This window comes from Eleutherodactylus coqui, chromosome 6 (genome assembly GCF_035609145.1).
Source record: "Eleutherodactylus coqui strain aEleCoq1 chromosome 6, aEleCoq1.hap1, whole genome shotgun sequence".
Taxonomy (NCBI): domain Eukaryota; kingdom Metazoa; phylum Chordata; class Amphibia; order Anura; family Eleutherodactylidae; genus Eleutherodactylus; species Eleutherodactylus coqui.
The window spans coordinates 27,503,386-27,526,437 of NC_089842.1; the positions used below are offsets into that span (position 1 = coordinate 27,503,386).

Genomic DNA, 23,052 nt, shown 5'->3' on the forward strand with positions numbered 1-23,052 from the left:
TCCTGAAACCTCACGTAATCACGCTGAACGGGCAATTTTTCTTAGGGCCACAAGGCTCACTCAAATAATTTTTCTGAACAATTTTTATAAGTTTCAATGCGCTTAAAAGCGTTGGAACTTTAACTTGAACCAATTTTTCGTTACACTGGGCTGCCTCCAGGCCTAGTTACCACTTAAGCCACATTAACCAAAGCGATTCACCTGCCATCTTGGTTGGGCATGGCCAATTTTTACTGAGGTACATTAGTACTGTTGGTACACCAATTTTTTGGGGCCCTCACCTACAGTGTAATCATAGTAATTTCTATGTTCTTCGCCTGCACTCATGGTACAGAAAGGTGTGTGGGGTTGGCCTACACTTTAGCTACATAAATGTAACTTGTGCCTTGGCTATTCTAAGGCTACTGAAATGGAACTAAGACTGCGCTCCCACTATACTGCTGCTTCAGAATTGTTACTGGGGCCTGTCTTGAGTGCTACTATTGCTGACATGGAACGAAGACTGCGCTCCCGCTATACTGCTGCTTCGGAATTGTTACTGGGGCCTGTCTTGAGTGCTACTATTGCTGACATGGAACGAAGACTGCGCTCCCGCTATACTGCTGCTTCGGAATTGTTACTGGGGCCTGTCTTGAGTGCTACTATTGCTGACATGGAACGAAGACTGCGCTCCCGCTATACTGCTGCTTCGGAATTGTTACTGGGGCCTGTCTTGAGTGCTACTATTGCTGACATGGAACGAAGACTGCGCTCCTCCTATAATGCTGCTACTGATATGTTAGTGGGGCCTGTCCTAATGCTACGGCTGAAATGTTACGAATTCTGGGCTCTGCCTATACCGCTGCTAATGGTATGTCTCTGGGGTGTGGAAACAGAGGCTTCCCAAAGACATGATGGCGGCGAGGCCATTTCCCACCGACGCGGTTACTGTTAAGGTGCATATAACCACGGACACGTGGAGAGGACACGTAGTGCCTCAAAAACATCCCCCTCCTCCTCCAACAGGGAAAACATTCTTGGCAAATGCCTTTGCATTGGTTCGTCTGGTGGCAGTCCAAGAATTTCACCTTTACCGACACTACAAGAGAGCCCCCACACCATCCCCCCGCCACGGCCCACTTAATCCTGGCCGCATTCCGAAAACCAACAAAATACAACCGTGCTACTAGGTCCGCAGTCACCACCACATTACCACCAACGCGGTTACTGTTAAGGTGCATATAACCACGGACACGTGGAGAGGGTACGTAGTGCCTCAAAAACATCTCCCTCCTCCTCCAACAGGGAAAACATTCTTGGCAAATGCCTTTGCATTGGTTCGTCTGGTGGCAGTCCAAGAATTTCACCTTTACCGACACTACAAGAGAGCCCCCACACCATCCCCCCGCCACGGCCCACTTAATCCTGGCCGCATTCCGAAAACCAACAAAATACAACCGTGCTACTAGGTCCGCAGTCACCACCACATTACCACCAACGCGGTTACTGTTAAGGTGCATATTACCAGTCTGACTGGGGCATGCAGACACCTTGACAGAATGAATAGTGTGTGGCACATAGGTTCCCCATTGCTATGCCCACGTGTGCAGCTCCTGATGGCGGTGGCACAGGATTATATTTCTCATTGCTTCTGTACAGCATTGTGGGCTATCGCCCCGCCCCTTTTAAAGAGGGTCGCTGCCTAGCCGTGCCAACCCTCTGCAGTGTGTGCCTGCGGTTCCTCCTCATGGCAGACGCACTTCTAAATAGACATGAGTGTGGCGTGGCATGAGGGCAGCTGAAGGCTGCGCAGGGACACTTTGGTGTGCGCTGTGGGGGGGAGGGGGGGCGGTTCGGCAGCATGTAACCCAGGAGAAGTGGCAGCGGAGTGTCATCCAGGCAGTGATTGTGCTTTGTTGTAGCTAGTGTGGTGCTTAGCAAAGGTATGCCATGCTAATGAGGGCTTTTCAGAAGTAAAAGTTGTTGGGGGGGGGCCCACTCTTGCCGGTATTGTGGCTTAATAGTGGGACCTGTGAACTTGAGATGCAGCCCAACATGTAGCCCCTCGCCTGCCCTATCCGTTGCTGTGTTGTTCCCATCACTTTCTTGAATTGCCCAGATTTTCACACATGAAAACCTTAGCGAGCATCGGCGAAATACAAAAATGTTCTGGTCGCCCATTGACTTCAATGGGGTTCGTTGTTCGAAACGAACCCTCGAACATCGCGGGAAGTTCGTTCCGAATAACGAACACCCGAACATTTTGGTGTTCGCTCATCTCTAGTAATAATGTGAACTGTGTAGTATTTCCGAAGACATGGGTAATTACGGAGACTGGTTGGGATGGGTACATGGGGCAATAAAACTGGGTATCTCCCCTCCTCTCATGCTTTTTGGGGGTATTTAGCGGGTATGGTGTGTAAAAAGTGGCGCTCTGTGAGTCTCCGTAAGCTTGATGAGGTGCGGCGGTCTCACACAGAAGACGCTCAACAAGCTGCTCCTGGAACTGCAGGAAGGCAAGCGTTCCTGGGGCTTCTGGTAAAATGTGTATTACAGGTAGTGGTATGAATAACGCCGGGCTCATGTGGCCATATATGGAATCCTCTTGCGGAGGCCGGCAGCGGATCCCAGCTGTGAGCCGGCCGTGACCCTGCATACGGCCATGTAATATACTGCGCATAACTGCCTATTCACACAGGCGATCATGCGCAGTACTTTTTTTTTGTTTGTATTTCCCGCACCATCGCTTAGCGATGACATGGGTACCAGCAGCCCGTATACAAGGTAGTTGCGTATGGGCTGCGGGTATATCCGTGACCATGGAGCACAATGCGGCGGTAAAATAGAACCTGCTGCGTTCTCTTTTCTGCTAGTGGATTACGCAATTCCAACCCACTAAAGTGAGCGGAATTGTGTAATCCAATGCGATTGATCTGCGTATTACCGCGGATCAGAAGCATTCGGAATCCGTAATTCCTATCCGGTCATGTGAGACCGGCCAAAGGTAGATCGCTACCTTTTTATCACGTGACCGGCGACCGCTCAACAAGGTCACTGCTCCAAGCTCTCGGCGACTGTTAGTTGCTGGGAGCAAGGAGATTTTAACTTTCCTGGGCTTCCCGACTCCTGCGCATGTGTCCGGTGTTTTGCCGGCGGTCACATGTGCAGAATCCGGGAAAGTTCACGGAGGAAGATCGCGTCAGGGTGCAAATACGGAGGCCTCCGGTAAAAAGTTTCATCTCCTTTCAACGATCACATCGGTGAGGGGAGATGAAGCTTCACTTTTTTTTTACTCTTACGTGATCGACATTATCCATTGGATAATGGCGAACACGTGATCAGGAACCGCTCTCCGTGAAATCTCCAGGTTCTCGGCTAAGTTTTGTAGCCAGGAGCAGGGAAATTTTAAATTACCCTGGCAATCAACGGCTTTTGCACTGCGCCTGCCATTTTGGCGACTGGCGCATGCACAGAAGCTGGGGTAAGGTCCACGGATAAATCCGGGAGCCTTAGGTACGTCATTTCATCCTCCCTCACGGATATGATCCGTGGGGGGTGATGAGACGTAAGCTTTTTTAACTTTTACTTTTTCAAACGTTTTTTACTTTTTACACTTTTTTTTTTAACTTTTGTACACTTTTTTTTTTACTTTAAATGATCACTGTTATCCATTGGATAACAGTAATCATCTCTACAGTGACATCCCTCTGCTCCTGGCTGCACATGGCAGCCAGGAGCAGAGGGATTTTAAATTTCCCGGGGCTCGAGCCTCTCTGTGCACGTGCCCGATGATTGACATCAGGCGCGCATGCGCAGACGGGGACTTCGGGTTCCGGGACATCGGGACATCGGGGAGGACCGAGGTGAGTATTTTCACCTCACCTCATGGATCGGATCCATGAGGGGAGGTGAAACTTGTACTTTTTAAAAACTTTTTCGCGATCGCTTCTATCCAATGGATAGCGGTGATTGCGGGCCCAGGGACTGCTCACCGCGGTACCCGGTAACACCTCCTGGTTCCTGGCTACCTTCAGGAGCCAGGAGCCAGGAGATTTTAAATTTGCCTGGGGCTCCCGGGCTTCTGCGCATGCGCGTGACGTCATCGTCTGGCGCGCATGCGCAGAAGACTGGCGGCGGGTTCGCGAGGACCAGATCTTCGGGGGTAGTGCGGAGAAGGTGGGTGAGTATTTTCAGCTGCCCTGATGAATCCGATCCATCAGGGCAGCTGAATCTTTAACTTTTTTCATCGTTTTATTTACTTTATTGCGATCGGCGCTATCCATTGGATAGCGCCGATCGCAGTGCCGGGGGGGGGGGGACTGCCTGCATCCTGGGATGACAGCTCCATGCTGTCGGCTACCTGCGGACACCGACAGCATGGAGCTGTCACGTCCTCAGGCAAGTGGGCAATAATCCTAAGAGGACGCATAATACTACGTCCTCTAGGATTAAAGCCCACTTACTGAGGACGTAGTTTCCTGATGGGGCCGTCACTGAGGGGTTAAAATCCCTGCCTGCTGGTAACTCTGATTGTGGTTGGCTAAAGTGCTTTACCCAATCACAATCAAAGCTACCAGCAGGCAGGGATTTTTAAATCCCCAGCTGCTGATAGCTCAGCAGCGCTACAGAGCCGGGGACAGTGGCAGAAGTCCCTGCTGAGCCCCGGCAGCTGTCAGTGGCTTTGCAGGGAAGGCCTTCATAAGCTCTTCCCTGAAAAGCCTTTTAAAATAGTAAAAAAAAAATACTCACCTGTCGGGGCTCAGCGTTGACTTCTGCCGCTGTCCCCGGCTCTGTAGCTCTCAGCTATCAGCAGATGGGGATTTAAAATCTCCACCTGCTAATAGCTCTAATTGTGATTAGCTGAAGTGCTTCAGCCAATCACAATCAGAGCTACAAGTAGGCAGGGATTTTATATCCCCGGCTGCTGATAGCTCAGCAGCGCTACAGAGCCAGGGACAGCGGCAGAAATCAACGCTGAGCCCCAGCAGCTGTCAATGGCTTTTCAGGGAAGGGCTTCATAAGCCCTTCCCTGAAAAGCCAATTAAAAGTAGTGTAAAAAAAAAATTACTTACCTGTCTGCCGCTGCTGTGTTCCCCGCAGAGGAATTTTGTAATTCTCTAACACAGCTGTCACACCTGTCAGCTGCGGTAGAGGATTCTGCTGCCGGCAATTGATTTCAGGGAAGGGCTTTGGATATAAGCCCTTCCCTCAAAATCAAGTAAAAGTGGTTTAAAAAAAAATAGATGCTCACCTCCCTTTAGCTGCTGGGGCACAGCCTTGTCTTCTCCTGCTGTCCCCTGCACGGTGGTGCTGATCTATCAGCAGACGGGGATTTAAAATCCCTGCCTGCTGAAAGAGCTGAATGTGATTGGCTGAGGTGCTCAGCCAATCACAGGCAACTCTCACCTGTCATCCATACTCTGATTGGGACACTGTCACTAGCAAGGGCAGCAGGGTTTAGCATCAGGCCCCATTCTGTTCAATATATTTGTCAATGACCTGATAGAGGGATTGCACAGTAAAATATCAATATTTGCAGATGATACAAACTTATAAAAGATAATTAATACAACAGAGGACAATGTGCGGCTACAAATGGACTTAAATGAACTGGAGGCTTGGGTAGAAAAATGGAAAATTAAGTTTAATGTTGATAAATGTAAGGTTATGCACATGGGCAGGAGAAACAGATGTCACCAATATACACTAAATGGGGTACTGCTAGGGAAAAGTGATACGAAAAAGACCTGAGGGTACTAGTGGACTGTAAATTTAACCCCTTGAGTGGCACGCCCGGAAATTTTCCGGAACGAGCTCTACTGCCCATAGCGATATAGCCCGGAAGATTTTCGGGCTATGTATCACTATGGGAGCTGCAGAGCACAATGCCACAAGCGGTGGCTTGTGTTGTATTTTTCAATGGTGCTATGTACAGTACCATATAATGTACTAAAAACCTTTTACAAAATTCTAAGTGGAGTAAAATGAAAAAAAAATGACATTCCGCCATCTTTCAGAGCATTTTGTTTCAACGGCACACAAACTGCAACGATAACTTTATTCTATGGGTCAGTATGATTACTACAATACCAAACTTGTATAGTTTTTTTTGCTGTAGTACTTGTATTTTTTTTCAAAGACATTTAATTTTTTAAAAATACTTTCTGCTGCATATTCTGCACGCAAGAACTTTTTTATTTTTCCGTCGACGTACTTGAGCGAGGGCTCATTTTTTGCGAGATGTACTGTAGTTTATGTTAGTACTAATTTAGAATACATATGACTTTTCGATCACTTTTTATTGCATTTTTTCTGGGAGACAGGGTGACTGAAATAGTGCATTCGTGGCGTTTTTGTTTTTTTTCGGACTACGTTTACCGTGCAGGGTAACTAATGCACTACTTTGATAGATTGGACTTTTACGGACGCGGCAATACCAAATATGTATTTTTCCTTTATGATTTAGATTTTTTTTTATTATCGATATGGCAAAAGGAGGGTGATTTAAACTTTTATTACTTTTTTTTTTTTTAAAGAGTGAAAAATTCGGGTAAAAGAAAAAAGACTATTATTATTTGGTGTTGGCATAATCGTAGCTGCCTGTAGAATTACTTTAATACATTATTTATACTGCTCAGAGAATGCGAAAAATAAAAATAAAAACATGCCAGAATTACAGATTTTGTTAATCATGCCGCTAGAAAAAATGGAATAAAAAGCTATCAAAATTTTACATGTTCCAAAAAATTAGATAAATGAAGACTAGAGTTCATCCTGCAATAAACAAGGCCTTCTATAGCTCTGGAAATGGAAAAGTAAAATTAATACGGCTCTTGGAATGTGGTGACACAAAAGCAAACCTTTAAGAAAAAAAAAATGTTTTAAATGTACAAAAATAGCAAAACATAAAAAAACTGTATAAACTTGGTATCACCGGAATCATGCTGACTCTGAGAATCATGTTATCACATTATTTATTCTGCACACTGAACACCGTAAAAATGAAATCCAAAACACAAATGGCAGAATTTTTTTTCCCCCAATCTCCCTACAAATTTTTTTACAAAGTTATGCAATACATTATATATACCCAAAAATGATGCCATCAAAAAGTACATCTTGTCCAACAAATAACAAGCCCTTATATGGCCATGTCAATGGAAAAATGAAAAAGGTTTGGCTCTTGAAAAGCGACTGCAAAATTAGTTGAAATTAAATGATTAGACCATTTAAAAAACCTGCCCTGGTGGGCACGACGGGGTGGTAAGAAACCCGCCACTCAAGGGGTTAACTGGAGCAATCACTGCTAGTCAGCTGCTGCAAAAGTAAACAAAATCTTGGGGTGCATTAAAAGAGGTATAGGGGCAAGGGACGAGAACATTATTCTTCCACTATAAAGGGCACTTGTCAGGCCACATGGAATATTGTGTACAGTTATGGACAAAGAAGGGCAACTAAATTAATAAACTGAGTGAGAGGACTGAAATACCCAGAGAGGCTATCAAAATTGGGATTATTTACCCTGGAAAAAAGACGGGTAAGGGGCGATCAAATAACTATGTATTAATACATTAGGGGACAATACAAGGATCTCTCCCATAGTCTGTTTATACCCAGGACTGCAACAGTAACAAGGGGGCATCCTCTACATCTAGAAGAAAGAAGGTTTCATCACCAACACAAAAGGGGGTTCTTCACCGTAAGAGTAGTGAGACTGTGGAACTCTCTGTCTGAGGACGTAGTAATGGCAAAATCCATACAGGGGTTTAAGAGGGGACTAGATGTCTTTCTAGAGCGCTATGATATTGCAGAATATAGACATTAGGTGACCAGTGGAATTGTTGATCCAGGTCTTACAGTCAGGTAGGAACTATCAAATGTTGATCCAGGGATGATTCTGACTGCCATTATGGAGTCGGGAATTAATTTTTCCCGCAAATGGGCTAATTGGCTTTTGCCTCATTGTTTGTTTTTTTGCCTTCCTCTGGATAAACAAAGGGGGGTTGAAACAGGCTGAACTAGATGGACATTGTCTTCATTCAGCCTAACATAGTATGTGTTACATGTGCTGCAGAGACCTGTAGCACTATTGTCTTTAGCAGCACAGCTCCACAGGTTGTTGAGGGTTAATTGAGCAAGCTGGGTGTGGTGATCTCCTGCTAGCCAATCCCCTGGGTTTGAGCTCACGTATGAACCCAGCTCATGTCATTGTCTATCTGGATTCCAGAGTGAGCAGTCATGAATTCTATCTGTTGCAGCTTGCGGTGTGATCTGTGTCTTGCTGGTTCATGTCCGTTTGTACGTTTTTTTTTCTGTCAGTTTTATGTCAGATTGTTATGTGACCTGTTATCTGTGTCCTGTCCTGTGTAGCTTGCTGTGTGAACTGTGTCTGGCTCTGCTGGACTCCTGGTTAGTGTAGGGACTAGCAGTATAACCAGGAGCCATGAAGAGGCCTGCTAGCTTCCATGTTTTGTACAAAATATCAACTAATACCTGGTATTTATATTGGGCTTATCATCTGTTACTAGTGGTTGCATTTTGGCTGCTGCATGCTGTGTTCTCTGCTCTGTGCATCCTGTTGTTCTGTCTCTGTTATGTGGCATGTGTATGTCTCCTGTTCTATGGCATGGTTTCTAGGATCAGCTAGGGCCCAGTTCAAAAAAAGGCTGGGCTGCCCTTTTATTGGGGCAATGTCCCCACTTAGGTAGGGACATGTCATCCTCCCTAGTAGCACAGGGCAAGTTTGTCTGAAACAGTTATGCATCCTCTTTCTCCTTTGGTTCACAACAGTGTGGGCCCCGTTCTTAGTTTGCTCACACGATCGTAACACTATGTTACTATTATGCACTTGGGTAATCTCCCCTATTTTATTTTCTAGGGGATCTACTCTGCCTCCAAGGTAGTTTATGGTAGAGTTCACTTTAGCAGTAAAATATCACAGGTGTTGATGGAGGGAGCCTCATAAAGTTATTATCTCTTTGATGAATGTCTCAGATACAGCATTTTTTGAAGATGGCATATTTCTAAGAGGTAATGCAGGTACAGATATTAAAGAACCTGAAAGGACTTGCTAGTCAAGTTTAGGCAGTTGTTTCTCAGGGCTTTTGCTTGGAGCCACCACTGACTAGTGCAATGTCTGTATTGTTATGAGCTGGAAAGAGGGCCTGATGAGAAGACTAACCTCATGCTTTACTAAAGGAACCACTGCCACTAATAGGAGAACTGCTGGCAGATGCCAGGCCACGTAATTTTCTTCCACCTCATGCTACAGACCGTGGGGCAGAAAAAGTCCATCAGTCGCTTGCACTCCTTTTTAGCATCTCTCTTCAACATCATGGGGCATTTCACTAAGGGTCCCAAAAGAGGAAAGCAATAAGTCTTCATTAAGAGAGCTGCACTATATATTGCTATTGGAGGTCACCAGCACGGAGCTCAGTGCTCCACACTTTGGCAATTCACCCTATACATAGTTATCCTTTGTGTGAAACCTGTACACAGATAATTAAATATGATTCATCTGAACTGGATAATATGTGGAATATTAATTATATTAGATTGCTGTACATGATGTATAGATGTCATTATTTCAGTTCTGATTTTATTTCTATTTTCTTACAGCCCAGCGTCCAGCACTGCCATCTACTTCCATTGTCTCTAATGTGTTCCTTCTGATCTCCATTATTTCCCTGCCCCTTCTTGGTATTGCAGTCATTATAATAGTATACTTGATGAGACAATCCAAGTGGTATAAAAAAGGTGAGTGCAGAAATAATGGCGAACACTTTTACATAAGTGAATACAAAAGTCCAGTCAGTTTGTCATTTTAATACACAGATCTGTTACCAGACGGGACTATACAAGTCCTATACACGTTGGAGTTCATTGTATCTGGTTGAGTGTTAGTTCTGTTATCTATGTGTTGATTTCTGTAGATCTAATCTTTTATATTTTTATATAACATTACATTTTTTGTTCAGTCCTCAGAAACGTCACTTCTGTTTCTTTCCATGACCCGGTGTATGAAGAAATTGATTTCAGGCTGTTGGAGAAAAACAAAAGCGGGTCCCAGAAATCAGGTAAGTAAATTGTATTCTATCTAGAAATATGTGCTGTAGAACTCATGTTAGTGGGTAAATCCAACACTAGATATTTATCTCTAATTACTATTTCTTAAAATCAATTATATAAAGTGAGGCTCTACTGTGTGATAAGGAGTTCTATTATAACTTTTAGCATATTGTTCAGTACTGTAAACATGATTGTTCTCCACAGATCTAGAAGTGGATATACACTTATCAGTCAAATAATTAAATCTATCTACTTTCTTAATATAATGTACTGTGTGGCTAATTAGCTCAATACCCAACAAGCTTTGATGCAGGATGTGTTTTGACACCTTTCTATCATATACAGTCAAACCTCTAGTTTCCTTAGTAATCCGTCTGAAAGCAATCAGCCAAACTTGAAACTAAGAAACTTGAGGCAATTATTTCCATAAGAAACAATGTAAATCCAATTAATTTGTTCTATACATTCCCAGAAACACACAAAACCACATTTAATAGAAAATAAATATGGTTTTTAATATCAAAAACAATAATAATAAATGAATATAAAAGATTACTGTAAAGAGTAAGTGAGTATTTATCATGTTATTGAACATCTTACTGTGTTTTCTGTGCTATAACTTAGGACTGTCGGTGACATTATCTGTCCTAAGTTATCACTTTGTTATCTGGGTAAATATGGCCACTTACGTTACACTACAGTACTGTTTTACTAGTGCCCACAGTAATGCTGAAGAAGGGTGGATAGCGTTTCAGCATCAGCAAGAGGAGACGCTGAGCAGGAGATCACATGGTCTGCTTCAGCAGCGAAGCCACGTGGGCCGGCGGCCGCCAATGAAACTAGAAGCAACCAGTGAAACTAGAGATGAAATTCTGGCTTTCAAAAAACAATGAAACTGGAAACTAGCTAAACTAGAAGATAATAAAACTAGAGGTTTGACTGTATATATATTTCAGTTGTTTGTAGGCTAGATAGGGTAGCTGTCCGGGAACATATCCATGTGGGTGTCTTTTATGTACTCCATGAATGGATTATGATTCACAGAGATACTATTGGATGCACTGAATTACATCATCCGGTCCAAAAATGTCACAGGATAACTTTGGATTATACATGCCGCATACATGAACAAATATACATATATTACTGTACACTTGAAACACTTCTATTACACCACCTTGCCTGATTGAGGCAGTTTATTTCCAGTGTCTTTATAGACTCCAATTACTGTTGCTCACACTTCATCAGATAGAAATGCATTGGGTCTAGAATCCTTAAAGGGGTTGTCCCGCGGCAGCAAGTGGGTCTATACACTTCTGTGTGGCCATATTAATGCACTTTGTAATGTACATTGTGCATTAATTATGAGCCATACAGAAGTTATAAGAAGTTTTTCACTTACCTGCTCCGTTGCTGGCGTCCTCGTTCCCATGGAGCCGACTAATTTTCGGCGTCTAATGGCCAAATTAGCCGCGCTTGCGCAGTCCGGGTCTTCTGCTTTCTTCAATGGAGCCTCTCGTGCAGGATGCCGGCTCCGTGTAGCTCCGCCCCGTCACGTGCCGATTCCAGCCAATCAGGAGGCTGGAATCGGCAATGGACCACACAGAAGAGCTGCGGTCCACGGAGGAAGAAGATCCCGGCGGCCATCTTCACCGGTAAGTATAGAAGTCACCGGAGCGCGGGGATTAAGGTAAGCGCTGTGCTGTTTTTTTTTTAAGTCCCTGCATCGGGGTTGTCTCGCGCCGGGGGGGGGGGGGGGGGGGGTTGGAAAAAAAAAAAACGTTTCGGCGCGGGACAACCCCTTTAAGAGTTTTTGAGTCCAATTATGTCATCCAGGGGCATATTTCACCAGCAGCCCCTAATCAAGAGGTCTAATATGTTCTAACCTTGTACCTTATCTCCTGCTAGTGTTTATACTGCTGGGATAGAGGTGGAAAGTTTGCATTTTTGTTTGCCTGTCCGTATTTGTGATACACTATTGAGTCAGGGATCATCATAGACTATTACTCGTGGCTGAGCATGATTGCCTTCCCAGTATATTTTGATATCGATATTTTAATATATACAAATAGTTAGTTTTTAATTGATGCCATTATTCAGTGAATTGCAGATATGGTAGTTGGAGGCATTTTTCAGCCTCAGTACAGGCAGAGAAAGATTTCTTTAGAGATTTTGGCAATACTATCAAGCACATCAACTTTGAGCACTGTTCACTTGTTGTCTAATATATCTTAACCATGGTAGGTGCCTTTCTAGCAAGATAACATTATTCACTTTACCTCCGAGTGCTTTTAATTGGCTCCTTTGTTTAAGTGGTTAGTAATCTAGGCAATAACTTTCCGTTTTTCCTTAGATTGATTTTCCACTTAACTATTGATGACCTATCCTCAGGATAGGTTCTTAATAGTTGAATGGCATGGTCCACTGCTTGAAATTCCCTGCAGTCAGCTGTTTGCTGGGCTGCTGTCAGTATATTTCAAGCTGTAAACTAACAGCTCTGAACAGTTGACAGCGGTTTGGGTTGATATTACAAGCACTGTTTGCAATGGGAATAAAAATACCAACCCAGGTCTCTGCAATGCCTCCCCAAATCGTCAGCAATGTACATGCCACAGAAAAAAAACAAAGCTTATTTTAGGATATGCTCTAGATTTTTAAACTTATAATGCAAATGGTTACAATTTGGCAAACACACAGCAACATTTATGCAACCATTACAGATTTGCTATAGATTTGTAGTAGAAATTTTCTGTCACATGTGAACTTAACATAAAACATAATTAATCTATAAAAGACTCTTCAAATAGGATCTCCCAGTCTGAGGTGTTATTTATGTTGTGCTTGTATATTGTCTGTAGTTGATGACCTCAGTGACCTTGAAGAGAAATTGGAATACTACACATCTGATGAGAGAAGGGATGAGATACTTAACCAAGGTAATAGAAATCACATTATGTCTTATAGGTAAAGGTTCTTAGTGGAGAACTGTGTGTTTTATACTATTCCCTCCTTAACAAGGACCTGTCACCTCTCCTGATATGTCTCTTATAGTAAGTACTTGTATTCCTACGAGAAAACTATTTTGGGGTATCTTTTCTAGAACACTACATTGTGACATTCCTATTATATTTCAAATTGAAATTTATAAATAAATTGATAACGGGGCGTTACCAGTTGGGGGCATCCCTATGTACTTTCACACTCACCAGTCAGAGTCGACATTATCAGACTACACATAGGCTCCCCTTTTGAAATTGCTATTTCAGGAGTGGTGACAGGACTTCACTAGCAGATTTCCAATATTAACTTGTATTTGTAGTTCTCTAATTGGAACCATCCTGAAGCTAATTAGACATGATCAAAATTAGATATGAGCAAACTTATCAAAGGTTTGGTTTGATCAATTCGTCAAAAAGTTCTGCCTAGTCCAAACCGTTTATAAAAACCCCTATAACTAGTATTGAACACTTTTTAAGGTCCCACTGAAGGTAATGGTGGTGGTTCTTCAATGGACGTAGTTCAGTGGTAGGCACCGTTGCCTTGCAATTCTGGGGTCCAAGGTTCAAATCTCACAAGTATAACATCTGAAGTAGAAGATTTGAAAAACCGCATGCTGTGGTTGCCCTTGGTCTGATTTGAACCCAGCACTGCAAGATATCAGTGCAAACCACTAAACCACCAGACTTCTTTCAACCGTGCTGTATGGAGGAGGAGGATAACAACAAGTAGAAACACAAAGGGAACATATAAAGTGCATGCAGAGGTTGTTCTTGGTCAGATTTAAACCTAAGACTCCAGAACTGCAAGGCAATAGCACTAACTTAATAATAATAATCTTTATTTGTATAGCACCAACATACTCCGCAGCGCGTACATAGACAGGGGAATACAGAAAGACAAAAGTACAAAAGTTACAGAACCACGGTTACATAGTAATCAGTTGATGGAAACAAAAGGGGTGAGGGCCCTGCTCCAACGAGCTTCCACGGTATGGCAGGGTGGAGATGTGCACGGTATGGCGAGGTGGAGAGTGAGGGATGCTATACACATAGACAATGGTCTGACATTTAGCCGTGTGACGGCAGAAACGGTTTGACTGAAAGGGCAGTCAGTAGGTCAGGGAGCATGTTATCAGGCGGGGTTTATTTAGGGAATGCGGTATGCCTCCCCGAAGAAGTACGTTTTTAGAGCATGCTTGAAGTTCTGTGAGTCCTGGATTGCTCAGGTAGCCTTTGGTAATGTGTTCCAGAGGACCGCTGCTGCTCTGGAGAAGTCTTGGAGGCGGGAATGAGAATTTCGAATTAGAGGGGCGTGCAGTCTAGTTTAGTTAGTAGGGTGGAGAGCCAGGGCTGGGTGATGGATTGAGATGAGGGAGACAATATAGGGGGGCGCTGCGCTGTGGAGGGCTTTGTGGATGAAGGTAGCGAGTTTAAATTGAATTCTGTATTTAACAAGCAGCCAGTGCAGTGACCGGCACAGGGCAGAGGTGTCCGAGTAGTGGCTGGACAGGAAGATGAGCCTGGCTGCCGCATTCAGGATGGATTGGAGAGGGTAGAGTCTGGTGCAGGGGAGGCCGATCAGCAACGAGTTGCAATAATCGAGCCGAGAGTGGATGAGGGTAAAATAAGTATTTTCAGCATGTCTGCGGTGAGAAAAGATAAGATTCTTGCAATAACTTCTGACCAAACACATTTCTTCTCTTCCATATTCGTTCTTTGGAGGAAAAGGAGGAGAAGAAAAACAAGAAACAAAAAAAGAACATTCAAGCTCTATGCAAATGTTGTCTTTGGTCAAATTTAAATCTAGGACCCCAGTACTGAAAGGCAACAGTATTAACCAGTCAGCCATCATATCACTTCTTTCTTCCTCCTTCTCCTTCCATTTGCAGAAGGATCTCTTTCTCCTTTTTTCTCATTCTTCTCCTTATCCTCTTCATCCACTGAAGTAACAAATCAGACCAACCTCGTATGGAATTTGTATTCTCCCAGTGTTTCTTCTTGTTCACATCTTCTGGAGAGGAAAGGTGGAAGAAGTAGTATGAATAGTTTGCACTATTGCCTTGAGGTGCTGGAGTCATGGGTTCAAATCACACAAAGGACAACATCTGCAGGGAGCTGTTCAAATTCGGTTTGCTCACGCCCTACTTAAAATGTTTTGCATTTCAATTGGAATATTTAATGCTCCATTCTGCTGTTCAGTTAAATAATTTCAAGAATCAGAAATGAAGATTCTTCGGTGCACTAGCCAACCACGAGACACTTGGCAATTAACAAACAATAGCAAAATGCTTCATAAAAAGGACGCTTCTTTATTTTATTATTTAAAATGACATATTAAGAAGTGCCATACAAGGCTATGTCCACGCTAAGATACGTTTCAGAAGAAACTGCCTCCCTGATCACAACAGCTTCCTAAAAATTATAATACATGGACCAATAAACTGTTATATCTTAACCCCTTCATGACATGGCCTATTTTGGGCTTAAGGACGCAACAATATTTGGCGGTTTTGCGTCTCCGTTTATCAAAAGTCATAACTTTTTTATTTTTCCGTCGACGCGGCCGTATGAGGGCTTGTTTTTTTGCATGGCGAACTGTAGTTTTTATCGGTGCCACTTTTGGGTACATAGACTATATTGTAAAACTTTTTTTTTTTTTTTTAATGATAGCAGGGAGAGAAAACGCATCAATTCTGCCATAGATTTTTTTTCTTCTCTTTTACAGCGATACTCATGCAGCAGAAATGAGACATTCCATTTTTTCTGCGGACTGGTACGGTTACAACGATACCAAAATTCTTACATTTTTTTTCAGGTTTTCCCACTTTTCTGCAATAAAAACCCTTTTTCTGGGTAATCTTTTTTTTTTCTAAATTGCTGCATTCAAAGTCCTGTAACTTTTTTATTTTTTGATGTACGGCGCTCTATGAGGGCTTATTTTTTGCGAGACGAGCTGTACTTTTTACTGGTTTCATTATGGGGTACATACGGCTTTTTTGATCACTTTTATTGCGTTTTTAGTGAGGCAAAATGCTAAAAATTAGCATTTTGCCTCAGTTTTTTAGCGTTTTTTCTAGCGTTTTTTTCCGTGCACAGTCAAAAGCATGTGCAACTTATTGTACGCATCACTATGGACGCGACAATACCAAATATGTGGGATTTAAATTTTTTTTCACCTTTTTTTATGCTAATCTGACAAAAAGCATTTAAAAATGTTTTTTTTACTCTTTTTTTACATTTTTTTTAAATGCTTTTTTTAATCTTTGTTTTTTTTACACTGTTTGTGTCCCTCTGAGGGACTTTAACCACTGCCCTGATGATCGCTGGTATAAGGCATGGCAGAGCTACTGCTCTGTCATGCCTTATCGCTTATACAGCGATCATAGGCAGAGGCAATACAGGCCGCCAGTGTCTGGCGTCCTGTTGCCATGGTGACAGGCCGGGCTCTCGCGATGACATCGCGAGTTCCGGCCGGAGACACAGAGGGAGCCGCGCTCCCTCTATGAACTCTTTCCCTGCCGCGATCTACTTAGATCGAGGCAGGGAAGGGGTTAACAGCGGGGGGGCATCTCCGATGTCCCCCCCGCTGTTGCAGCGGGACGCCGGCTGCGGGATAGCACGAGATCATATGTGATCCCGCGCTATCTCCAGGACGTAAGTTTACGCCCTGTTGCGGGAAGTACCAGGCTGCCAGGACGTAAACTTACGCCCTGCAGCGGGAAGGGGTTAATTACGGCTGTGCAAATAAACAATTCTACAATGAAATGTAATACATATGGCATAAATATGGATTAGCATAATTAATAAAAATAAAGTTAATAATTCCTTTAGTGTAACCAATAGCTGACGTGTACCTATTTTTAGTGTCCGATATGCTTCCCTATTAAGGACACTGTTATGTCCGCTGGGTGCACCACGCCTCAGCACAGACGCAGGGTGGTGTCTTAATAAAACCACAATCAGACTCATAGTATTTCCAAGGACCAATTGCACCACTCCAGGCAAAGATGTAAGCACACCTGTCCCTTACTAATCAAGGAACGTGGGGCACCCCTGCCTAAAAGTGGGATGATCGTCCCGATAAGGACAGCCCCTCTGTCTTCATCCCGTAACCTGGCTATCCCTGATAAGGAACTTGGAGAGATGCACAAAACACAGGATACAACATTGTTCACACACACAGAACACAACTGCTCAGACAGCACGTCTCGCAACCTGCACAGACATACAAAACAAGTCGCTGTTCACACCTACACACAAGGTAATGCATACTTCCAAGAACAGGAACCCCACCCAGAGCTTGCATGCATACAGATAGCAAACCATAGCTAGTACAAGTGTCCTCACACCAAGGGGAAAGAAAGTTATCCACCATGCTGACATAAAGGGAACCATGTCAGGAGTCACCCATCTGACTATACATGACATCAGATGTCCGGAGGCCACACCTGTCAAAGTGGAAGGGAGAAGGGTTCGCATAAGATGCAGACAGGGACTACAGGTGTCCAGTATGTCGTCGGGGAAGTAGAGAGAGACACTACAAACCAGCATGCATAACACCCAGCTCTGAGTGGGATAATCACTGAGTGAGTAAAAACAGAAAAATTACCAGTAGAGATGAGCGAGCACCAAGATGCTCGGGTGCTCGTTGCTGGAGTCGAACTCTCCGCAATGCTCGAGAGTTCATTTCGAGTAACGAACCCCATTGAAGTCAATGGGTGACTCGAGCATTTTTGTATATGACCCATGCTCCGCTAAGGTTTTCATTTGTGAAAATCTGGAAAACCCAAGAAAGTGATAGAACCGACACAGAAACGGATAGGGCAGGCGAGGGGCAACATGCTGGGCTGCATTTCAGGTTCCCAGGTCCCACTATTAAGCCACAATAGCGGCAAGAGTGGGCTGCCCCCCCTAACATTTTTTACTTTGGACAAACCCTCATTAGCAAGGCACACCTTAGCTAAGCATCACACTACCTCCAACTAAGCACAATCACTGCCTGCCGGACACACCGCTGCCTCTTCTCCTGGGTTACATGCGGCCCAACCCTCCGACACGACCCTGCGTCCGCAGCGCACGCAAAAGTGTCCCTGCGAAGCCTTCAGCTGCCCTCATGCCACACGCTGGCTGCATAGCCACACCACCCTCATGTCTATTTATAAGTGTGTCTGCAATCAGGAGGAACCGGAGGCACACACTGCAGAGGGTTGGCAGGGCCAGGCAGCGACCCTCTTTAAAAGGGGCGGAGCGATACCCCACAATGCTGTACAGAAGCAATGAGAGATCCAATCCTGTGCCACCTCCGTCAGGAGCTGCAAACGTGGGCATAGCAATGGGGAATCTATGTGCCCACACAGTATTCATTCTGTCAAGGTGTCGCATAGCTCAATCGACACCGCAAGGGGAAAGCCATCTGCACTCTGCCTCCTACCCAAGTCAGTCAGTGTCTTTGTGCCAGACAGGTCAAACACCGCGATGGTAACTAAGTGGGCACCAACAGCATAGGTGGGTAGTAGGCAACCCAAGACATGAACAATTAATACATCTGAGCGGCCAAACATGGCAGACCTGCACCGCACCCACGACATAGGCCTCAGCCCACAGCTTCAGCAATCCTAGGCAGGAAGCGGACTTTCACTGCACCCAGGACATAGGCCTCTGCACAAACCCTCAGCAATCGTGGGCCTAGAGCAGACTCCCATGCTAGTGTAGCTGTGCACGTCTCATTAGCGCTGTATTGCTCCTGTAGTTTGTCCCAATTCAGTGCCCCGGATAGTAGAGCTAACGTCAGATAAAATACAGGTGGGCTTCGGCCCACACTGCATGCCCCAGTCAGACTGTTTTTTTTTTATAAATAGTCACAGGCAGGTACCACTCCGCAATGGGAATTCTGTGTGCACACACAGCATGGGTGGCTCCCTGGAACCCACCGACAGTACATCAATAAATCCCATTGCAGTGCCCTGGACAGCAGAACTAACGTCAGATAAAATACAGGTGGGCTTCGGCCCACACTGCATGACCCAGTCAGACTGGGTTTTTTTATAAATAGACACAGGCAGGTACAACTCCCCTATGTGAATTCCGTGTGCACCCACAGCATGGGTGGGTCCAGGGAAGCCACCGGCGGTACATAAATAAATCCCATTGCAGTGCCCCGGACAGCAGAGCTAACGTCAGATTAAATACAGGTGGCCTTCGGCCCACACTGCATGCCCCAGTAAGACGGGTTTTTTTATAAATAGACACAGACAGGTACAAGTTTTTCCTCCACAGCATTATCTGGCTGCCGGCATATTTGTAGTGCTTATGGTGGTTGCGCGTGTCCTACTGCGATCTTGCTGATGGCGATTGTGCCTGCCTTGTGGCGATACTGCCTATGGCGACCGTGTCTGCTTTGAAGAGTAAGGGGTATTTGATTTTTGGCTTTTTCGGTGAATTATTCATAACATTGCAGTGCCCCGAATAGCTAAGGTAACGTGAGATAAAATGCAGGTAGGCTTCGGCCCTCACTGCATGCCCTAGTCAGTCTGGGTTATTTTTTGGGGGGGGCCATGAACGTTGAACACCGCAATGGGAACACTTAGTGCACCCATAGTATGCGCAGACCCCTGTAATACTCCTGTAGCAAAGGTATAAGCTGACCCCACTAACAGTTATGTTGCTGAAGTCTAGGGAGACCCTATTAACACTTCTGTAGTAACCGTATAGACAGACCCCAGTAACATTTCAGTAGCTGCAGTATAGGCAGAGCCCAGTATCAGTTACATTTCAGTAGTAACAGTATCGATAGACCCCTATAACATTTCCGTAACAGCAGTATAGGCAGAGCCCAGTATTAGTGGGATCTCAGTAGTAACAGTATAGGCAGATAGACAACACCTACGTGGGAAAAGCTAGTATTTTCTGAGACAAGAGAGGGGCATTTGATTGCAATGAAAATGATATTCAAGGTACTGAAAGTCTGCACTCCTTCTCATCTCAAGCTGAAATATGAAAAGGCTTCATTCAAATGTTTTCTGTTGTCCATTTCAAAGTGTTAGCAAATAGCAATCCAAGTTTCTGGCTACTACTACGCATCTTTCTTAGGAATTACCAAAGATGATCACAAATAAAGGCCTCATCATCGGTCAGTCCAAAATCATTCAGGGAGTATGTGGGTCTCAGCTGGCCTACTTCCACCAAGGATCCGTGCCTGCTGCTACTCTGTCCCTTGCCCTGCAGGGATGGTGTGTTCTATAGTCACCTGTATTCTAACCTCAGCTGTATGCTTATCTTTGGACTTAGCAGTACCAACAAGTTGGAAGCCACCATTGCTCTACCAGTCCGCTGAAAGCTTCAGCTAGGGATAACGGACTAGTACCGCAGTTTTATTTAGTTGGTTTTCGGAATGTGGCCAGGATAAAGTGGGCCGTGGTGGGGGGCTTTCTTATTGTGTCGTTTAAGGTGAAATTCTTGGACTGCCGCCAGACGGACCACTGAAAAAGCATTTGCCAAGAATGTTTTCATTGTTGGAGGAGGAGGGGGATGTTTTTGAGGCAGTACGTGTCCTGTCCACGTGTCCGTGGTTATATACACCTTCCCAGTAACCACGTTGGTGAAAAATTGTCATGCCTGGGGACCTAGTAGCGCGGTTTTATTTAGTTGATTGTCGGAATGTGGCCAGGATTAAGTTGTGGAGTGTGGACATAGTAGGGCGCTTTTATTTAGTTGATTGTCCGGATGTGGCCAGGATTAAGTTGTGGAGTGTGGACATAGTAGGGCGCTTTTATTTAGTTGGTTTTCGGAATGTGGCCAGGATTGAGTGTGCTGTGGCAAGGGGGTGGTGGGGGGCTTTCTTATTATGTCATTTAAGGTGAAAATCTTGGACTGCCGCCAGACGGACCACTGTGAAAGCATTTGCCAAGAATGTTTTCATTGTTGGAGGAGGAGAAGGGGGATGTTTTTGAGGCAGTACGTGTCCTGTCCACGTGTCCATGGTTATATGCACCTTCCCAGTAACTGGGTCGCTGAAAAGTTCAAGAAGTTCAGACAGACCCCAGTAACATTTCAGTAGTAACAGTAGGGACAGACCCCAGTAACATTTCAGTTCCAACAGTAGGGACAGACCCCAGTAACATTTTAGTTCCAGCAGTTCAGACAGTCTCCAGTAACATTTCGGTACAAACAGTGGGGAGTGACCCCAGTAACATTTCAGTAGTATCAGTAGGGACAGACCCCAGTAACATTTCAGTTGCAGCAGTGCAGACAGACCCCTGTAATATTTCAGTTGCAGCAGTGCAGACAGACCCCTGTAACATTTCAGTAGTATCAGTAGGGACAGACCCCAGTAACATTTCAGTACTAACAGTAGGGAGAGATCCCAGTAACATTTCATTGGCAGCAGTAGGGAGAGACCCCAGTAACATTTCAGTAACAACAGTATAGACAGACCCCTGTAACATTTCAGTTGTATCAGTAGGGAAAGACACCAGTAACATTTCAATAGCAACAGTATAGACAGACCCCTGTAACATTTCAGTTCCAGCAGTGCAGACAGACCCCAGAAACATTTCAGTAGTAGTAACAGTATAGACAGACCCCTTTAACATTTCCGCAGCAGCAGTGTAGGCTGACCCCAGTAACATTTCATTTGTAGCAGTATGGACAGACCCCAGTAACATTTCATTTGCAGCAGTATTGACAGACCCCAGTAACTTTTCAGTTGTAGTAACAGTATAGACAAACCCCTTTTAACATTTCCGTTGCAGCAGTCTAGGCTGACCCCAGTAACATTTCCGCAGCAGCAGTGTAGGCTGACCCCAGTAACATTTCCATAGTAACAGTATAGACAGACCCCAGGAACATTTCAGTAGCTGCAGTGTAGGCAGACCCCTTTAACAGTTCAGGAGTAGAAGAATAGGCAGACCGAAGTAACCTTTCTGTCGCAGAATTATAGGCAGACCCCAGTAGCATTACTGTGGCAGAATTATAAGCAGGCAGACCCGTGTGACATTTCTGTAGCAAGAGTGTAGGCCAACCCCGGACACATTGGTGTACCATGAGTGTAGGCGAAGGCCAGAAAAATTACTTGGATTACAGTGTAGACGAGGGCCCAAAAAATTGTTATACCAACAGTAGAAATGTACCCCAGAAAAATTGCTCAACAGAGAGGGCAGGTGACACCCATTAATATTTCAGCTTACTGTGTCTTAATTTGTAACACACCCTGGAGGCATCCCAGTTACAAAAATTGGTTCATGTTGAAGTTTAAATGCTTCAGTTACAAACGTAGAAATATTGTTTTAGAAAAGTTATGAGGCTTTTGGGCCGCAGAAAAATTGGCAGTTTAGCGTGATGGCAGGATGTTTCAGGAGGAGGAGCAGGAGGAGGACGACTAATATACACCGATTGACAAAGGTAAATGTCCCTTTTTCTACGGTGATGGAGAAGAGTGTTTTTATCTGAGGTTGCAGCGAAAAGATTGTTTATATAGTGCTGCTCTCCGCTGGTGGAGAAGAGAAGTCTGGGGAAATCCAGGCTTTGTTCATCTTTATGAGTGTAAGCACGTCAGCACTGGCAGTTGACAGGCGTGTACGCTTATCCGTGATGATTCCCCCAGCTGCACTAAACACCCTCTCTGACAAGACGTTAGCGGCAGGGCAAGCAAGCACCTCCAGGGCATACAGCGCAAGTTCGTGCCACATGTCCAGCTTTGACACCCAGTAGTTGTATGGAGCAGAGGCGTCACGGAGGATGGTGGTACGATCGGCTATGTACTCCCTCACCATCCTTTTACAGTGCTCCCTCCGACTCAGCCTTTCCTGGGGAGTGGTGACACAGTCTTGCTGGGGAGCCATAAAGCTGGCAAAGGCCTTGGAGAGTGTTCCCCTGCCAGCGCTGAACATGCTGCCTGATCTCCGCGCGTCTCCTGCTACTTGGCCCTCAGAACTGCGCCATCTACCGCTAGCGCTGTTGGATGGGAAGTTTACCATCAGTTTGTCCGCCAGGGCCCTGTGGTATAGCA

General features: G+C 44.7%; 1 protein-coding gene across 1 annotated transcript in view; it reads left to right on the top strand.

The window, feature by feature from the left end:
• Window positions 1-23,052, top strand: part of LOC136633510 (scavenger receptor cysteine-rich type 1 protein M130-like) — a 204,910-nt gene that overhangs the window by 177,161 nt on the left and 4,697 nt on the right. Inside the window, exons 14-16 of the mRNA XM_066609271.1 lie at window positions 9,598-9,735; window positions 9,957-10,055; window positions 12,906-12,983. Coding sequence (XP_066465368.1) covers window positions 9,598-9,735; window positions 9,957-10,055; window positions 12,906-12,983 — 315 coding nt within the window. The remainder of the gene's footprint in view (window positions 1-9,597; window positions 9,736-9,956; window positions 10,056-12,905; window positions 12,984-23,052) is intronic.